We start from the raw sequence: 20,052 nt of genomic DNA on the forward strand, positions 1-20,052 counted from the left end.
TAATTTTTATTAAAAAACATAAATTAAAAAGAGTTAGCATATAGTAATGGTGACTGCATAGCATTGTGAATATAATTAATGTCACTGAATTGTATACTAAAAAATGGTTAAAATGACAAATTTTATATTATACATATTTTACCACAATAAAAAAATACAAATGGGAGAAAAAGGAAGAGTTAGTATATTTTGCAATTATGTACCTTTTGTATGTCGTCACTTCAATATTTTTTGGCACTTAGCTAATAAAATGTATCAGTTAAAAGTCTTTACCTAAATTTCCATTTCAAAGATTCACCATACAACACAAATTCTAAAGTAAAAAGTTGAAACAGCCAATATATTCAAAATATTTGAGGTATAATAGCTGAAAGCATTTTAAGATTAGTCTCACCATTCTATTACCACTACTCTTTGAAGTTTTTATTCAACTACCATGCAATAAGAGCATTTTTTAAATCTAAGTTGTTTCTTAAATAAAAATTAAATGAAAAACCCAATTTATCTAATGAACATAGATAATTTAGGAGTTCAAAAGTCACTCAATGTTTTTCAATGATCATAATTCAACTAACCTGTTTTTTCCTCAGTAATCTTTCTCTGAATTTATTAGTGATAAATCCCCTTGGACCAGCGAACCGTAAACGCTGATACTTAGCCTGGATGTACAAGCTCTTCTGTACTAGGTCTGATTTATAATGGGGCTGGAATCTCCCACCACTAAAGTTGCTCTGTAAAGGAAGAAAAGAATTAAATGTTAAAACTACAGCTTCCAAGTCTACTTTATTAGGATAACAGATGGAAAAATGTTTGGTACTTAGAGCTGCCCTTGATTCTAGGCATTATAGATATTAAAAGGAAAGGAGTTAATGATGGTAATAAAGTACATTTTGCCCAAACTAGCTTCCTAGCTTATTTTATATATTAACATATATTTTTAAAATCTTTATTCTATAATACAACAAATTTTTAAAACTGTTAAAAGAACTTGAAATTAATTCTTGAAATTCATGTTAAAAAATACAATTTTCAAACCCTCTAATGAGCTAAAATTATTCTTCTGATTCATAGTGAAATATATCAAATCCCAATGAGGGGGAAAAGACATTAAGTATCAACATCTATTTAAGAATCGAAAACTCTTTTAACTTTATTCCTGTCAATACCTTCCAACTGATCTTTCTTTACCACAAAAAACCCATTATAACAAATATCAGTTATATTAAAAAGAACATTTCCTAGCCTGTGTACTGTCCAGTATTACAATAGACATAAGAGGACAATTAATATTTGTGCTTCCCATGAAGCTGATAAGAGGAATGGTCCCTTGCTAATTTACTGCTGGGGGTGGGAGAAGGAAGGAGTGTTCCGTTTTGTCAGTCATGAACCAGTCCTCTCCAGACCTTCCCAAACAATTCTCCAAACTTCCCTCCCTTACTCCTCTACATCGCACACTCCTTATATCCACCTAGGAGGATTTCCAAGCATCCTCCTAGAATAATCTAAAACAGGTGGAAGAAGTGGCCCAAAGGTTCATAGATGGAGTCTATCTCTGCCCTACTAAATAGTAAAACCTTGGCTATTTGCCAACTCACTGGAAGAAGCTGCATTAAGCTTTTGACTACAAAGGAATTCCTCCCCCAAAAATCAGTTAATTAAATTCTCCTATGGAAAATAAATGTGGGCCGGGCACAGTGACTCCCACCTGTAATCTCAGCCCTTTGGGAGGCTGAGGTGGGAGGATCACTTGAGGCCAGGAGTTCAAGACCAGCCTGAGCAACATAGCAAGACCCCATCTCTACAAAAAATAGAAAAATTAGCCAGGTGTGGTGTAAAATCCCAGTTACTCAGGAGGCTGAGGCAGGAGGATCGCTTGAGCCCAGGATTTTGAGGTGCAGTGAGCTATGATGACACTACTGCACTCCAGCCTGGGTGACAGAGTGAGACTCTTTCTCCATAAAAAAAAAAAGAAGAAGGAGAAAGAAAAGAAGTATGAAGCCAAATGAAGAAAACCCCTGGGCAAAATTAAACTTTTAACAAGACCAATTCAGCATAAGTTGAATACTGGGAGATCTAATTCCAAGAAATCGGGAGAAGCTATGATAGAGAAGGAAAGACTCTGGTGACCCAACATGCTCTCAGGCAGAATTATAGTTAACTGCAAAATTGTTGTGAACTTATTTAACGAAATTCACACCTGATACTCAATGCAAGATACAAAGACTAAACAGACCCACCCCTTTTCCTTCAGGGGCTGACAATTTAGTACAGACGCTGGGTCTGTGCACCTGGGCTAGTCTTTCTGACTGTGCCAACAGTCATCTCATCTCTACCAAGATTCAAGAAAAGGGCTCTTCAAGCTTGAAGAGCATAAAAGAATATTTAGTTTCAATGGCACAAGCAGAAGTCTTATTCTTCCATCTCTCCTTACCATTCAAGAGTTAAGGACTCAACTAGTGTTCATTTATTGGGCAGGGACAAGGGTCAGAATAAAAGTTGCAAATTCCACACCTTCAAAATAGCAGCCACTGCATACTACATTTATTCCCAAATGTGCTCTTTTTTAAATAAAATCATAATTCTACTCAGAAGATTGGAAAAATCAGAAATAAATTTTATTATCTGCTGTTCTTTTTTTTTCATCTTCTCAATTTTCTCATGCAAATGCTCACAGTAAAAGGGAAAATACAATCTAGTTGTATGTAAATATTTGATCGCAAAGTTGCACGGAGAGAGTTTTGTTTTTAAACCAAATTCTTTTCTTTGTTCTGAATAAAAAACATCCCTGAGTCGCATTCCAACAACTATGTGACCAGGGTCCAATCAAATGGAATGAAGTTAATAGTGGCCCCTTTTCGAATGTTTCCAGGGAAGAGTTTAGTATTTGTAAACTATTAAAGCTAAAAAATAGAAGCTAAAATTATAAAAACAAACAAAAACACATTTAGTTTATAGAAAGTCAAGGTCTGAATAAACCTATATATACACCTATACAGATAACAAACAGGCAAGATTCCCTCAACGTGTTTGTGAAGAGCTAAACAATAACTCCCCTTATTAGATTATAAGATTACACACACGATTAGCCTCTAAGGAAGTCAATAAAATTGTTCACAAATGCTACAATGGCTGCATTAAATAAAAGCCTTCTTCAAACACTGCTTGTTTCCCCTCTGATAATAAAATTCAGATTAACCAGAAACTAAGCCAATGCCAGAAGGAAAAGAGATTGTGACTTGGTCAGGTGAGGAGTTGTTGCTAGAGCTGCTGCTTCTTTTTATATTTCTTTTTCCTAATTCCTGGTTAAGTTCACATTTTTTTTATACTTCAAAAAATTTTTTTCTGCTTCTTTTTAAAAAAGGAGACAGTTGTGAGGTTATGAAAGGGGAGAACTGGCTGTAAGACCCATTGCATTAAAAATATTAAGCTGCTAATTTAATAAAAGCCATAATGTGTATGATACTGAATTATGGCTTTAAAACTATGGCCTAATTAATGTTTAGACATCTAAATAGAACACATACAATATTTAGGTTCTACAATAATTTTCAAAGATTTGGCCATAGGAATGAATTTTAATCTATTTAAAATTTAGTGTTTGGTTTATTTTATTTAAGTTCTATCCTCAGAGTATTTAATAACAGGAAACTGACCATGAGCAATATTGGGAAAATGAATGTAGAAATGGTGTATTACAATGGAGTAGTTATACAAACTAAGTAGATTCCTCTTTCACATATTTTAGAAATGGGTATGTCATACATAATAAAGCATATATGTTTACAAGAAAGTATTTATGCTAGGCCTATTTTTCAATTATTGTCCTAAGACTACAGAAAATTTCACGAGAAACAGAATTATAATGAGATACCATAATTTTGTCAAGACTATCTGCACAAATTTGATACATCAGAGCTAATCTTCAGATTCACATTGTCCAATTCTATATATCTAACAAGGTGGTTACCATCTGGCTTTGAATGAGTCCATTTCATGTAAAAAGTAAATTCTAACAAAATATTTCCTTTTCTTAGGAATAATTATTTCTTCCCACTATTTTCCTATGAAGAATTGTACATTTCTATGCACTCATATAACATTACACAATTTTAAATGGTTAAGAGGAAAATTATTGCATATATTTTGAAGAAACATTTCTAAGAATTAATGTTAAAGAACCTTTCCTTAAGGAAAAAGGGTAACAGGAGATAAATTTTATGATGATCTTAGAAAAATACTATAATCAACTAAATCTGACCAATGAGAAGAACAACATATAGGAAGCCGTTAGATCTGAAAGCTCATATATACTATCTATAAGTTATGCAGACATCACATTTTCAGTTGATTTGATGCCTCATTACACAAGAGATCAAAAGATGGTGTAAAACATGTTTATGTATTCTGTGGCCATAGTTATTTTTGAAAACCTCATGTTGCATGTTTTTGTGTATACAAATCATTGGCTAAAAATGTAATTTATGCAATGCCTACAAATTATATTACTCCCAGTAAATAAAACCTTTCAACATCTATAAATTTTGATTCTTGAGAAGCCAAGTATTAACAGAGGATCACTCAAGTACCCTTCTGGTCTATGGTTTTGGGATAGCTTATACCACTTTCCTGATCATACTAACTTCTTGCTAATGCGCTAACTACTGTATCAAGCCTTCCTGCTACTTTCACACAAAAACTCAAACTCCTTCCTTTTGGAGGTGGGGGGAAGAGACAACATAGAGTGAAAAATATGAATAAAGTACCATCATAAGCAAGAAATTTAGTCAAAATGGATGTTAAAAGCACTTCAACTTTTTGGAGGAAAGAGAAATACAATACTTTGTACTATAATTCTTACTTCATGTGTTTGGGGAATGAGGTGTTCTGGATAATCAAACATGTTGGTTGATGAAAAACTATCATGTACATCAGATATACATGTACAAATAATTAGAGTGTGATAAAATATGCTTTAACAAAGTTTTCTGGATCAGAATCTTTCTCTGATGATCCAGAAGGTCTCTGAGGGTTACATGTCTACTACGGGCAGTAGTTTTTCAATCTGCTGAGTCCTAGAGAAAGCTCTATAGCTCTGCACTTCCATCTTAGAGGTACAAGTGCTGGCTTAAAAGGGGGGGGGTCTGGGACCTTGCCTGCCTCCCCACCTAGAGCCACTCCACCTGTATCTGTTTTTTGTATTTTTGTTTCCATGTAATATTTGAAAAAGGGTTTCGCTAGTAAAAAAAAATTTGAAAATCAAGTCCTAAGGAAAGGGCCATCATTAAACTGATTATGGTTAATTATAAATGTCCAGAAATACTAGTTTATAGCTACTATTTGAAGGCATATCACAAAAACAGCTTCTAATTTACTAACACTTAGAACATTATGTCCAAAGCATAAACCCAAAGCCGGATTTAAATAGAAAACAACACTTAATACCTTAAAAGGTCCCTTAAAGCCTGTTGTGTTTTGATGGTTTTCCTCAACTCCAAATAGTTTGTGAGTAATGGTATCTTTTCTCTGCATAGTGTAATTCTGCATGAAAAAAGTATTGGTATGGGTTAATATACTTTAAAATTTATCTTAAAAGCTTGTTTTACCATTTAAAAAACACATGTTTTAAATGTATAGGATTAAGAATACAAAACAGGGAGCAGGGAGCTTAGCTGTAGGAACACACACATCTCCCCTGAAGTGTGGGCAGGACCTAGTAACTTGCTTCTTTCATAAAAAATATGGTAAAGTGATGGATATTACTTCGGAAGTTAGGTACGTTACAGACAGGCTCTGGCTTCTATCTTTCTAGCCATTGCTGTCTCTTGTGGAAGCCAGCTGCCATTCTGTGAGCTGCCCTATAAAAAGGCAGATCTTTAAGACAGAAAGTAGAGCAGTGGTTGGCTGGGGGTGGGAACACTGAAACAGACATGAGGGCTCTTATTGGGTATTGAAAATATTCTAAAACTGGACTATGGTGATGGTTACACATTTCAGTAAATTCACTAAAAATCATTAAATTGTATACCTAAAATGGGTGAATTTTATGGTATGTAAATTATACCCTAATAAAGTTGCTCAAAAAATCTTAAAGCTTGTACTATAATAAATCCAATAAAATCCACATTAAGGGAGAGATGACCATGTCTTCTGTCATAATAACTTTAAGCCTCAACAGAATCTTATAACATGTACTTAATGGACACTCACAAACATTAGGAAAAAAATTGGTGATCCCGGTACCTATCGATATACCTGAGAAGAATGTATAAAAATGAAAATCTTAGAACTGTAATCTTACCACATAATGTTTCTGAATAAATTTTCTGGAATTTGATTTTATAAAATATGTAGGTTTCTGGAATCCATCAGCATGAATGTTTACCTTTGAAAAACTGGAATGCTGATCATTCCTAATAAAATGAAACAGAAAATAAGAATCTTTTATTAGTTTACCTGTTTCCAACAAATAAATAAGAAAAAGTAAAAAAGTCCCTTCAGAGACAATTAAAGTAGCACAACAGTAAAATATCAGTGATCTATCACTACTAAAATTACAAATGATAGTTATCAGGCTAAAACCCACATTTTTCAACAAACATCATTTAGCTAAGTTGGAAGGTAGCAATGGGGGAAAACAATATTCCTTGGACCATGGTTCTCAATCTGGGATCCAAGGACAGGCTTCCTGGGGGCTGTAACCCCTGAAACCACACATGGAATGTTTTCTGAGAAAAGAGAATCACTTCTCTAGAACCTTTGGCAGTACTACTGTCCCCCAGCCCCCAGACTCTTACTGGTAGAAGCACCAATGGCTCATGACGCCTCTGTTGTAGTTGTTGCTTATAACTTTTTTCACCTGGCAATCTGTTGTTGTAAATATATTGCCAAACCTTTGCAATGGCATACCTAACTAAAAACCTTCCATCTGAAACATCGTCCCAAATCAGCAGGAAGTAGCTCGATGACTACGTTGCCTCTCCTCCCATAGATATGGAAGGGTAAAACTGACAGGGGGTAATATGTAACAGGGTAGGCACTCCTCCTCCCATGGATACGGAAGGGAAATACTGACAGTGGGGAATATGTAACAGAAGGAATGGCCTGCAAAGAGGGTGAAAATATTTCCTGTCTCTTTAAAACATCCTCCACTCCTTTTTGAGAACTAAAAGTTGCATCCCTGCCTCAGGCCAGTGGTTGGGAAGGGCAGGGTGATGTCTTTTGTTCTTTGTGCAACAGGAGATGGCTCAGCCCCAGAGGGAGGTCCTGGGTGGAGGTTAAGGGATTGTCTTCACTTGAACAGCAATTGCCGGAAGCTGAGAACCCACCCTTTAAAAACTCTGTATTTCTGCTTATTATTAGAAGGATGGCATGATAGACAGAAGTCACCATCCTCCTCCTTTGCCAGCAAAGTAATAAGGTCCTCTTTCATTTTCCCAAAAAAAAAAAAAAAAAGCAAGGTATGTGATTAGCTGAGGGTCCCCTCACTGGCAGAGCTGAGGCCCTGATATTGCAGGGCTATAGCAGCAAAGGACGGGCTCTCTTCTGTCATCATGAGGTCCTGAGGCCAAGAAAGGCTCCTCCTAGGTAGCCTTATTTGGGAGGGAGGTCCTTCCTTGGGCTCTTCCTCTGATTCAAAGCCTCATTTCTATAGCCCTTGGGCATTCCTCTCCTTGTCACATCCCATGTCTCCCCACGATGCTCCTCAGACCCTTCCTGTGTCTTCTGCAGGCCCTGCTCCATGGTGAACAAACTACTCACTACCTTGGCTCTGTTTTAGTCCCTCTCATGGATTCTCCACTGGCATCGGGATAAAATTCACACTCCTCACCACGACCCCTCGAGGCTCTTCATGCTCTGGTCCTGGCTGCCTTTCTCCAATCTCCCCAACGCGCACACTGAGCTTTGCGAGTATTTAACTGCATGTGGTTCCCAGCATACACCACATCACCATCTCTCCTGCTTCTACACCTTTGCATGTGCAGTTCCTTCTGTGATCAACTTCCTCCCACTTAGATTAACTTCAGGATTTAGATATACTTGTAACACTCCCAGGAAGGCTTTCCTAAACCCCTCTGAGGTGGAATAGGTACTCCTTACCATGTGCACATGTAGCATTTTGGGGTCTCAACACCTATCACTCTGCGTTTGTAACTACTGGTGTTCCTGTCTGTTGAATTGAACAAGTTGCGATTCCTTCAGAGGAGGTACTGTGTGGATGGTTCATTTTGTGGCCCTAGCTTTGAGCCTGGAACCTAACATGAAATAGACACTCAGGGTTTTTTGAAATGTTAAAAACCCGCGTGTTCTGTCAAAATGCTCATGATATGGTAAGTCAAAAGAGTAGAATATTGAGGATAATTCCAATTATTTAAAATACGTATGTGTCCAGAAAAAATAAATGACAAGAAATGTACTACATATTAACAGTGGGCATCTCTTACTGGTGAAATTAAGAATAACTTATATTTTTGTTTCTATACTTTATTATATTTTTCCAAATAAGTACCATTAGTGTATATGACTACTTCTACAAACAAAACAATGAACTTTTAAAAATCCCCTTTGCAAAGCATATATCTGATAAGGGATAATTTACAGAATATATTACAAACTTGTACACCTCAAGAATAAAAAGACTATTTAATTTAAAAATGGGCAAAGGATCTGAATAGAAATCCCTCCAAAGAAGACATAGTAATGGCCAATAAGTACATGAAAAGAAGCTCAACATCCTAGTCATTAGGGAAATGCAAATCAAAACCACAATGAGATATTACTTTACACCCACTGGAATGGTGATAATCAAAAAGATGACAATGCCAATGTTCATAACGGTACTATTCACAATAGCCAAAAGGTAGAAACAACACAAATGTCCACAAACAGAAAAAAAATGAATAAAAAAAATGTGGTATAGCCATATAATGGAATATTATCCAGCCTTAAAAAAGATTTTTTTTTTGAAAAAGGAATGAAACTCTGACACATGATACAACATGGATGAACCTTGAAAACATTATGCTAAGTGAAAGAAGCCAGACACAAAAGGACAAATATTGTTTAATTCTACTTACACAAGATACCTAGAATAGGCTAATTCATAGAGACATAAAGAACAGAGGTTGCCAGGGGCTGGGGGGAATGACGTGTGGGGAGTTACTGTTTAATGAGTACAGAGTTTCTGTTTGCAAAGATGAAAAAGCTCTGGAAATGAATAGTGATGATTACTGCATAACACTGTGAATATATTATATTTAATGCCAATGAAGTGTGCACTTAAAAATAGTTAAAATGGCAAATTTTATGATATGTATATTTTAACACAATAAAAAAAATTTAAATCCTTTGATATTTGATTTTTGACCAGGCAAATGAATGCCCAGGGGAAAGAATCTATTCCCCAGCCTCCCTGCAGCCAGGTATGGCCATGGGACTAAATTTTGGCCAATAATGCTAAAGCATCATGTGTAAATTTCATGAAGTCTTTAAAGGAAAGGCTCAAATGAGGACATCATGGCCAGAACACAAATACCCATCTTGTCCACACTTAGCCTGTGTTTAGCCCATCTGTAAGTACAGCAGATAGGATTATTTTTAGTCTTCTTTTTTCAAGATGAGAACAATGAAGTTCAGGGAGATGCATTGCACAGTTAATCGATCACTTAATTCAAATTTCCAAAAACATACCCATCTTAGAGCATGAGGTGGATGCCATGTACAGAGGATATGGGAGGAGCAAGATCTAAGCAGCCTGGCGCCCTGATGCGTTTGCTCTACCATGTCACCCTATTGTGCAGATTTCCTACCTCTAATCTTTTCTTTTACTTGAGAAAAAAAAAATTTTTTTTTCCTCTAGCTGTTACAGTCCATTCTCCTCCACTCAGCAACCAGAGTGATCCTTTTAAAATTTAAGAGAGATTATGTCTCTTCTCTGGTTGGAACTCAAAATGTTTTCTAATTTCACCTAGAGTAAAATACAAAGTCTTCATGTCCTTCAGTCCTTCAAAGCCCTACATGATTTGGCCTCACCTAATAACTCTCTCCCCTTTCCACCGTGTTGCAACCCCACTGGCCCTCTTTCTATTCCTTAAACAAGAGCAAGCATGCTCCTGCCTCAGGGGCTTTGCATTCACTGCTCCTGCTCTTCAAATAACATCCCCTCAAATAACACTATGGCTAACTCTCTCACTTAATTTATATCTCTGCTAAATTTTTTAAAAAGTCGTTAAGTGTACTCTGTGACTATTCTAAATAAAATCACATCACACGTCACTGTTTCCTATGAAATTTCCTCTTCTGCCTTATTTTAACCTATCAATCCACTTACATGCATTTATTTATTTTCTTTCTTCTATTATTAAATTGTAAGGACTGTGAAGGCATGAGATTTGTGTATAGTTTTTCACCATATTCCCAGTCCTTAGAACAGTAAGTAGAACAAAGAAATTAATACAAAAATATTTGTTGAATATATGAATAAAAGATCTTTATAAAGTTCACTCTAGTTCAGTATAGATTATAGATTGTTATAAAAGCAAGAATAAAAACTGATGTTTTCCCATATGCTGTGACTTAATTTTTCGACCTTCCGATAGATTTGTCAGGAGGTAGCCCCATTGTGAGTTAAGGAGCACGTGTAGAGAAGAGCAGAGTCTTGGAGACCAGACAGAATCCTCAAGTGTTAGGTTTGCTTGTGAAAGCTCCTAAGGCATCAGGGGATAGTGATCCAGATCAAATGCAAGACTATTTAAGTATCCTCTGTCCTGTTTACTCCTTTGGAAAGTCTTCATTCATTCACTCATTCAACAAATACGAACTGAGCTCAAGGCAGTGGGGATACAATAGTGAGCAAACATAGACACAGACCCTGTACACAACTTTTTAAGGGAAAACCACACAGGTGAGGAATCACAACATCCTATGATTCATGATTTCATCGTGTTTCAATTCTTCTGAGTTTCTATGGAAACTATACACTGACTTGACTTAAAAGGTTTATGTAAAAATACAATGAGGTCAATTTTGATAAAGTGCATTTCTAGGATGTGGAGAAATTGGACCTTTGACACATTGCTGGTGGGAATGTAAAATAGTGCAGTCACTTTGGAAAATAGTCTGGCAGAGCCTCAAAAGTTAAATATAGAGTTACCATTCAATTCATCAATTCCACCGCTAGGTACATACCAAAGAGAAATGAAAACATATGTCTACACAAAAACTTGCACACAAATGTTCATAGCACCATTATTCACAATAGACAAAAATTGGAAACAACCCAAATGTTCATCAACTAGTAAATGGATAAACAAAATATGGTATATCCACACAATGGAATATTATTCAGCCATAAAAAGAATCCTCATGCTACAATGTGGATGAATGTTGAAAACAGTAAGCTATATGAAAGAAATCAGTCACAAAATGCTACATATTATATGATTGCATCCATATAAAATGTCAAGAATAGGCAAATCCACAGAGACAAAAAGTAGAATAGTGGTTGCCAGGGGCTAGGGGAAAGGATAAATGGGGAGTGACAGCTAATGGGTAGAGTTTTTCCTATTGGGGTGATGAAATGTTTTGGAACTCTGTGAATATACTAAAAAACTAATGAACTGTTTACTTTTGAAGGATGAATTTTATGGTAAGTAATATCTCACTTTTTAAAAATTCTCCTGGCTCCACTTTGCTGCACCAACTATGCAATACAAATAAAATAGTCCAACAGATCCAGCAAAACACACCTTGTAGGAAGACATCTTCGCACGTTACAACACCATCCTCCTAGCTAACATAAATAACACTTAATGCTGACCAGCTGCTCTACCTTACACTCATCACTTTACTTAATCTTAACCACCACTGTGAGGTAAGTATAATTCTTATCCCTATTTTACAGATGAGGAAAGAGACTAAGTAACTTGCTCAAGGTCAGTCACATAGCTAGGAGTCTGAGAGCCAGGCACTGAACTCAGGTCTAACTCCAGTGCTCAAGTTCTTAATCATCTAAAAGGGTAAAGATATATATTGTTTTCCATCGTATAGGAAAATTATTTTTATTTATTTATTTTTATTTCAATAGATTTGGGGGTACAAGTGTTCCTTATTACATGGATGAATTGTGGATATATTCTGAAGCATTATATGGTCTTTATAATATGCTGTTCATCTTAAATCTGTTTTAAAAATTCTGTGTCTTAGTATTCTAGGTTTCTCACACTTGCTGAGTCAAGGAAAACACGACAGAGAGCTTGTGTCATTAAGAAGCACAGTTATGTTATGCATTAACCATATCATATTAGGAGACTGGAGACTTTCACCTAGCAAGGGACAGTATTTTTACTATTTTACTTTCGATTATTTTTATGTCTCAACACATAGTTTCACTATCTTTTAGTTAGTCTCAAACTTACTGTCAAGTCCAGTTTTAAATAAGTGCCATGCACTTTGACTAAGACCTAGTTAGCCGCAGACTTGGCTTAAAAGCCTAGTCAAATACAGTATCTTATTAATTTGATAGTAAGGATTATGGAAAAACAATTAGCGCTGATCCTTCCTATTCATACATTCCCACTTTCTGGGAGATCCAAATAGTGTAAGGATTCTTGGGTGAACTGCAAATTGTGTCCCATTCAATTATATCTCTAATCATATGGGGTCCCAGAATTGCCATGAGTTCCACGTAGCTTTCTGAACTAGAGATAAACTGGGGCCAATCTAGACTTCTAAGAGCCCCTAAAAAGAGGTACGATGTTAGGAAAGAAAAATAAGGATCTACTGATGATCTATTTGCCATAGATGACATAACTACAGTACTTCATATGTACCAGCTCATTTAATATATACTATCCCACATCATAAATTGGTTTTATCATTTTATAGATGGAGAGACTCCAGAGACTAAGCAAATTTGTCCAAGATCAGACAGCTTGTAAACTGGCAGAGGTGAGATTCAAACTTAGGTTTCCTCTGCACTTACTACTACACCTGCCTCCATTTTGTGGACAGACATCCACGAAGAGTCCCAAAAGACAACTGTATTGACTTCAGGAAATTTTGTACTAATCAAAGAATACCCCAGAACCTAAAGGGTAGAATATATCAGTCTCAATCAGCTTGAACCAAATAGTCCATAAATTTGCTGGTCCTGCCTCCTAATATTCGAAAAGTTGTTATATTCCTTTTTAGAATTAAGAAGACCTCAAATACTCACCCACCCCACAATTTTTGTTGTTTAAATCAAACCTTATATAAAGATCACTGGACAATTTTGAAACATTTTAACAGATTTCACTTAAACATATAAAATAGATTTGAAGGATCAAATTCCTATACTAAAATGAAAATTATCATCACACAAAAAATTGAAAAATATGTTGAAACCAAAAGCTCCCTGATAACAGGATGTTTTTCATCCACTGATTACCTCTCTGCAGCACTAGCTATGTGAAAAATGTGCTCATCTTCAATCCGTAATCGTTCTTTTCTCCTTCTTTCAATGTCATGTCGTAGGTCATTTGGATCTATTATTTTGACCAGAGTCTGAGGAATTTTGACAGAAGACAAACCATTCACATTACTGTTAGTTGCACAAAGACCATATCTAACAAGAACCTTAATTAAAAGTCTTAAATATGTTATCTTGTACTCATCTTGCTAATAGTAGTGCAAACTGATACAAATATTTTGAGACATAATTGACAATACACAGTCAGAAAAGTTCCTGAAATTGAACCAGGAATCCCACCTCTGGGACTCTATCCCAAAGAAAAGGCTATCTACCTATATATATTCAAAATATTATATTTAAAACAACAAAAAATGGAAACAACTTAAATGTAGAAAAGAATTTTAAGGGGAAGGGAAGAATGATTAAATTATAGTAAACTTAACTCAAAGAATAATGTACAACCATTTAAATTATGGTAATAAAGGCTGTGGAAGTCAACATGGAAAAAACATTTATTGAAAAAAGTTAATTAAAATTTTACTTATTTATTTATTTATTTTGAGACAGAGTCTCACTCTCTTGCCTGGGCTAGAGTGCCGTGGCGTCAGCCTAGCTCACAGAAACCTCAAACTCCTGCGCTCAAGCAATCCTCCTGCCTCAGCCTCCCGGGTAGCTGGGACTACAGGCACGCACCACCATGTCCGGCTAATTTTTTTCTATTTTTAGTTGTTTGGCTAATTTCTATTTATAGTAGAGACGGGGTCTCGCTCTTGCTCAGGCTGGTCTCAAACTCCTGAGCTCAAACAATCCTCCCGCCTCGGCCTCCCAGAGTGCTAGGATTACAGGCGTGAGCCACTGCGCTCGCCCGAAAAAAGTTAATTAAAATTTTAAAAGCCTCAATCATAGAAGGTCATGGGGAATTCAGCGATTTTACGTAAATGGAATGTTATTATGGATTAAATAAAAAGAGAAAAGCATATAAAATTGCATCTACTATGATAGTGACTATTTTAAAATACAAGTTGTAAGACTGCAAGAAAAGATGGTCAAATAATAACTTGTGTTAAATGATTGAATTATAGGAGATTTTTTTCTAAATCCTTACATTTCCTGTAAGTTGGTTACAGTACTTTGATGATTAGAAATGTTCTGAAAATATCATCTATTCAATAAATTAACCGATCTCCACAAATTCAATAAAAATTGTAATCATTTCACAAGTAAAAAATTATTTATATATTCTATCAGAAATGTATTAAAATATCTCCTCTACAAAAACTCTTTATTCTCAATGAATAAATTAGCACTTCTTTTAGAACTTGATATAATTCTTCTAAAACAAGAGCCAGTTTTCTTCCTGCTCCCCACCCCCTAGTCGAGACAGTCTTTCTAATTAGCAGAGAAATGGCAGGTGGGAGGGGAGGTGTTGGGTGGGAACTACACACAACACATGACAATAAAGAAATTTAGCATTATTTCCCTTATTTTGCTAGTTCATATTCTGCATAATCTTTCATACATTCTACAGTAAACAGAGGGGCAATATCAAATGAAACTTAGCTCCTTTGCATTCATTCTACGTATAATTTAAAAATATATTCCATATGACTGCTTTGAAAAAATAAGTATTGAACATACTTTCTGTAAGCTTTACAGTATAGAGTTTTGGAATGAATAATTAAGCAAAGCTGTTATCCTTAGGGACTGTCCCTCTTAGGGAATATTTTTGTCTTTTGTCAGTATTCTTACTCCAACTTGGCCGATAATCAGAATCACTTGGAGAGCTTTTTAAATTTCAGATTCCTGGGTCTCAATCCTTCTTCTTCATGTACTTTAACTCCCTTTTTCACTCCTTAGCAATCCCCTTTCCCATTAATATACCAACAATAAGATAATCTCTCATCAATAATTGCATTCACTTACCTTTTCCGATTCATGTAACACAGTTTGTTTACTGGGAAGCTCAGCCAAAGACATATCTACTCTCCTAAAATAATAAAGGCATATTACAATTAAATAATTATATTATACACTGATACCTTGATTCTATTACTACAGAGTGGAATGTGAAATAAAGCTGGTATGTCTTGGAGAAAGCAAAAGAAACTTGCTAGGTGTTTTTCATCTATATGGCAATCTCCCAGGAAATATATATCCTATGAACAACATTACAGGGAAGCTTTAGGGGTTCTCAAATCACTAGTATGTGCAACCTGGAACTTTACTCTGGTGATATATTGCACTCTATATTGATTCAACACAGCTCACAAGACAGGGTGCACCACCTGCTCAGACAAGTGTCAGCAGAAGATGACACATGTTTTCATATGGCTGCCCTCTGAACAGCCATTTGCGACCACATGAAACAACCCATGATTTCAATGGCTTGGCAACTGTCTTTCATTCTTCCAGTGATAACTTCAGTAGGCAATTACTATAGACAGCAGAATCAAAGTTAGGTAGGTAAGTATTTTCAAAATCCTACACATTTAAACAATGTTAGTCAATGGCTTCAATGCAACCTTATTCTATCAAAGTGCACTGGCCCAATACCTGCTTGGGTTAGTCCTACTTTTATGTAGGAAATGCAATTCAAGAGTCTACAGCAAGCCCAAGTGAGCAGGCTCAGGAAACAAGCACCTTCCCAAGTCTTTTCTGAGGTTTATTCTCATGAGTTAAATGGGAACACAGTAATCAATCATTACCTGTTAACGTGTGGATCTGAATTCAACTTAATTTCATTTACATCTGCATTGTGTATATCTTGCATTTTTGAGAAACGCTCATGTAGAGTAATGCCAGATGATGGAAAATAATTTGCTGAAAAAGGAAACAAATAGTTTTATCTCAATGTAAAACTGATTCCACTTAAAAGATTATATATAAACACAGGAAGAAGGGACTCTTTAAAAAACATCCAACCAGTTTTCTCTTGAAAATATGGGGGCTGGAGGACCTAAACTTATTTTGCAGATTAATTTGTAGTGCTCGCGTGCTTTCCCAAGCCTAAGCAAGAGTAAAAACACCTGATTTATGAATCCAAGGAATTTCTTCCTATCTGACATGCCTGCTTACTTGTCCTGGGGAAAAGACAGCCTCTCTCAAAGTGAGGACCTTTCTTCTCCAAGGTAAGACCTTACTATATCTGGGAAGTAAAGATGGCACAGAGCTCTATAGTTGAATGAGAATAAAAATTAACTCCAAAAACAAGCCTGAAACATCAAAACAATTCTGAACAAATGCCAGATGTTCTACTTATATATCACAGAAGACTTTGAATGCCACTTTACTGTGATTAACATTAAGTGAAGTTCATGAAAACATCCCAAAATCAGCTATGCTATAGGCTTTTAATAGGATAGAAAGACAATACACTTGACCCATCAGAATGCTACTTAAGCAATCTTTTCCCCTAATTTACTGCTCCTGTTCTGAGACGATCTCCTGGATTTTTCTGCAATACCAGCTCCATTTCTGCCAAAAATCACACTCTTGTGGGTGAGAGAGGCTGCAGCTGAGAGTGTGATCTGTTTCAGACAAACTGCATGCTTTAAAGTAAATATATGCCTAAGTTTGAGGGACACGGAGAAAATAATTCATTCTCAAAATATGTTTTATGAAGGTAAGAAAGATTAATGCAATTATCTAGTAAGAAGTATAAAATAATTTTCAAATTATTGAAGGCCTCCAGCTTCTAATACCCACAATTGCCTTATTTATGCAGCATCACCGGGGAAAGTTGTTCTACATCACTGAATTTTCCAATTAATGGAAATTTGCCAGAAGCAGAAGCAAAATAGAACAATTTAAAGCATATCTTTAAAGTATTTATTATGCAACTCCCGGTCATGAAGAATGCCAAAGCAAACTGCACTCTTTCATCAATCATGATCATTCAGCATAATGCGTAAGGCATAAAGTCCAACTAATGCCCTCAGGGGGCTTTAAGAATCTCAGAAAATGATCTAGGTTTCTGGATTTCTTAAGTTCCCTATCTGTTTTTTGTTGCTTCTTCCTCCCAGTTAGGCTATCAGTTATTGTTTCTTGCCGCTCTCCCTTTCTAACTTGTGATTTCTAACCTGCTAACAGTTGAAGCACAAGGTTACTGGAACTACATATAGAGAACAACTAGGCTTGAATAAATGCCTGATACTCTCTCCAAAAGACTTCCTAATTTGCGATCTAACTTATAATAAAATATTAACTACTATTAAACTATATCACAGGTGTTTACCTGTATCTCATGAAAAGTCAACGTATTATTTTTGTGTTATCCCTAATGTATGTGCAAAATATACCAACCTTTAATTTGATGGATTATTGTTATGATTTCCTGAGCAAATTCTCTTGTAGCTTTGTTTTCAGTATCCTGAGTTGAGTCAAGATGTTCAAACACTGGATGAAAGTTCTCACTTTTCCTGCCAACAGCAACCAAATCATATGACATCTGTCTCTCTGTGGAATAGCTAGTAGCAACCCTAGAATAATTTGCAAATGTTTAACTAAATTTGAAACTATTTTTCTGAGAAAATAACTTATTAAAAATTAAAATAGCTATAAAACTAAAAAGATATTTATCTTTTCTTATAATTAAGGCACTAAATTATATGCCATAAAACATATACAGTAACAGGTAGCAGAAAATAGCTACAGATATAGGCTCTGAGTTCTTTAAATCAGAGGTCATTAAATATTTGCCACTTTAATAATAAAATCCTCAAAATTTTAAGTGAGACAATTTTTCTTCAAAAAAATACAAGGAGTTAAAGACACTGTGCAAAAAATAATCAATTAGATTATTTTCTACGCCCAAATGGCCAAAAACATTGTAAATTCAGCGAGATTATACTATCTTGAAATACTACCACACTTTAAAAGCCGATACCAAACATAAGAACCTCTCTGACTTCATAAAAATCCTTATATTTCTGTATCAGTAGTTAAAAGCTTAGAATAGTACTTTGAAATCAAATTCTGTTAAGAGATTAATTTAATTACAAAGTCTCACTAAATTCTCAGAAAACAGTCTTAGTTGTTAGCAAAGTTATAATCATTAACACCAATTACAGTGTTCACCCTCAATGTACCCTTAAAGAAATGCTACCATTTAATATATAGCCCCAGCTATCTTACCACTTTAATGCCTTTTGAATCTTTATAACTTTCATTAAGAACTCTCCTGACCTCTAAGTACATTTATAAAGTGATGATTATGATAGATAGCTAACAATTATTGAGGCCTTAGCACATGCCAAACATGGGAGTCTAGAGCTTACCAACATTATCTCACTTAATCTTCACAATAGCCTTACAGGGAAGGCACCAAGACACTGAGACAATGGATGTCTTGGTTGTTTTGCTTTACATCCCAGAGATTGAGCATTCAAATGAACATCAGTCTTCCAAGTCATAATGGAAAACTATACCACATTTCCAGAACGCTGCTCTTGCTTAAACTACTCTTAAATTCTTCGACTGGAGGCAGTTTATGTACCACTGTTAAAAATGTCTCATTATTTTATATTTATATATCATTTTGGATTCAAAGTGGCACTAATCAGCTTGCACTCATCTTATTCCTCTGTACTTAACACTAAATTGCTTTTGCCTTTTTTCAAAAATCAAGTTCATTGTCCAAAGAATTGAGATTTACAACTGCTGGGGTTCTTCATGAGTACGTTACAGGCTCTGAAGATAAACCCAAAAGAGAGCCCTGAAGTATGTTTTAAATAATAGCAGCACAACTGGAAAAAATATCTCCTCATACAACAAAAAGCAATCAGATGGATACGTTTTGGGGTATGGGTGCATGCATGCACGTATTTACTTATTTATTTAAATCACTCAATAGCCATATATCCAAAACGGCTCCAGGATTATAAGCAGCTTACAGATATTCTTTAACTAAAAATTTAAACTCCTCCAACAAAATGGTTTTGAGTGCCTATGCATAACTTATCAGAGGAAAAGCTTCCATCTGACTTTCCATGCTCCCTGCTCTCAGACCAGCACTGTCAGTGACAACTCCCTGCCACGGCAGAAACACAGAAAAGTGATTATGCAGTGGGTTGATGCCACTGCTGTGGTTTCCTTGATTCATTAGAGCTACTTTCATTAGAGCCACTTCCCTTCCTTCTTCCTAATTTGCTCCAAGCTTCCCACTGTGTACCCAATAACTAGCTAAGAGACATTTACTGGTAAACACTAGAACGCCCTGTAACAACTTCCACTAACAAAGAATTACAAATGCTCTCTGTTTGAAGGGGTTTAATGTTACAATAAGCCTGTTCCATACCAAAAAGAGAGCTTTTAGAAACATTTTATAGGAGAAAAATAAGATATTTAAATAGAACTATAAAAATGATCCATCCACAAGGGGAAATCAGTTGATAAGGTTTTTTTTTTTTTTTTTTTGCAGCCTCGGTTTCTCCCAAGAGGAAATCAGCTGATAGAGATTTCCAATTTTTGAGTGAGTAATTATTAACATTTACTTGTAATTTCTTACAAATTAATTACTGGTATAACTCTTGCCCCCCCATGCCATAGCAGTGCTGTGGTATACTTTGAAGCTATATTTAATGCCTGAAATTTCAGTGTTTAAA

The 20,052-nt window shown here is 35.5% G+C and overlaps 1 protein-coding gene across 1 annotated transcript in view; it reads right to left on the minus strand.

The window, feature by feature from the left end:
• Positions 1-566: 566 nt before the first annotated feature.
• Positions 567-20,052, minus strand: part of LOC105816303 (chromosome unknown open reading frame, human CXorf23) — a 32,376-nt gene continuing 12,890 nt past the window's right edge. The window contains exons 5-11 of the mRNA XM_012651677.1: positions 17,753-17,928; positions 16,156-16,270; positions 15,374-15,437; positions 13,427-13,542; positions 6,383-6,410; positions 5,443-5,538; positions 567-731 (exon numbers count right to left, since the gene is read on the minus strand). Coding sequence (XP_012507131.1) covers positions 567-731; positions 5,443-5,538; positions 6,383-6,410; positions 13,427-13,542; positions 15,374-15,437; positions 16,156-16,270; positions 17,753-17,928 — 760 coding nt within the window. The remainder of the gene's footprint in view (positions 732-5,442; positions 5,539-6,382; positions 6,411-13,426; positions 13,543-15,373; positions 15,438-16,155; positions 16,271-17,752; positions 17,929-20,052) is intronic.

Source organism: Propithecus coquereli, unplaced genomic scaffold (genome assembly GCF_000956105.1).
Source record: "Propithecus coquereli isolate 6110/MARCELLA unplaced genomic scaffold, Pcoq_1.0 Scaffold362, whole genome shotgun sequence".
Taxonomy (NCBI): Eukaryota; Metazoa; Chordata; class Mammalia; order Primates; family Indriidae; genus Propithecus; species Propithecus coquereli.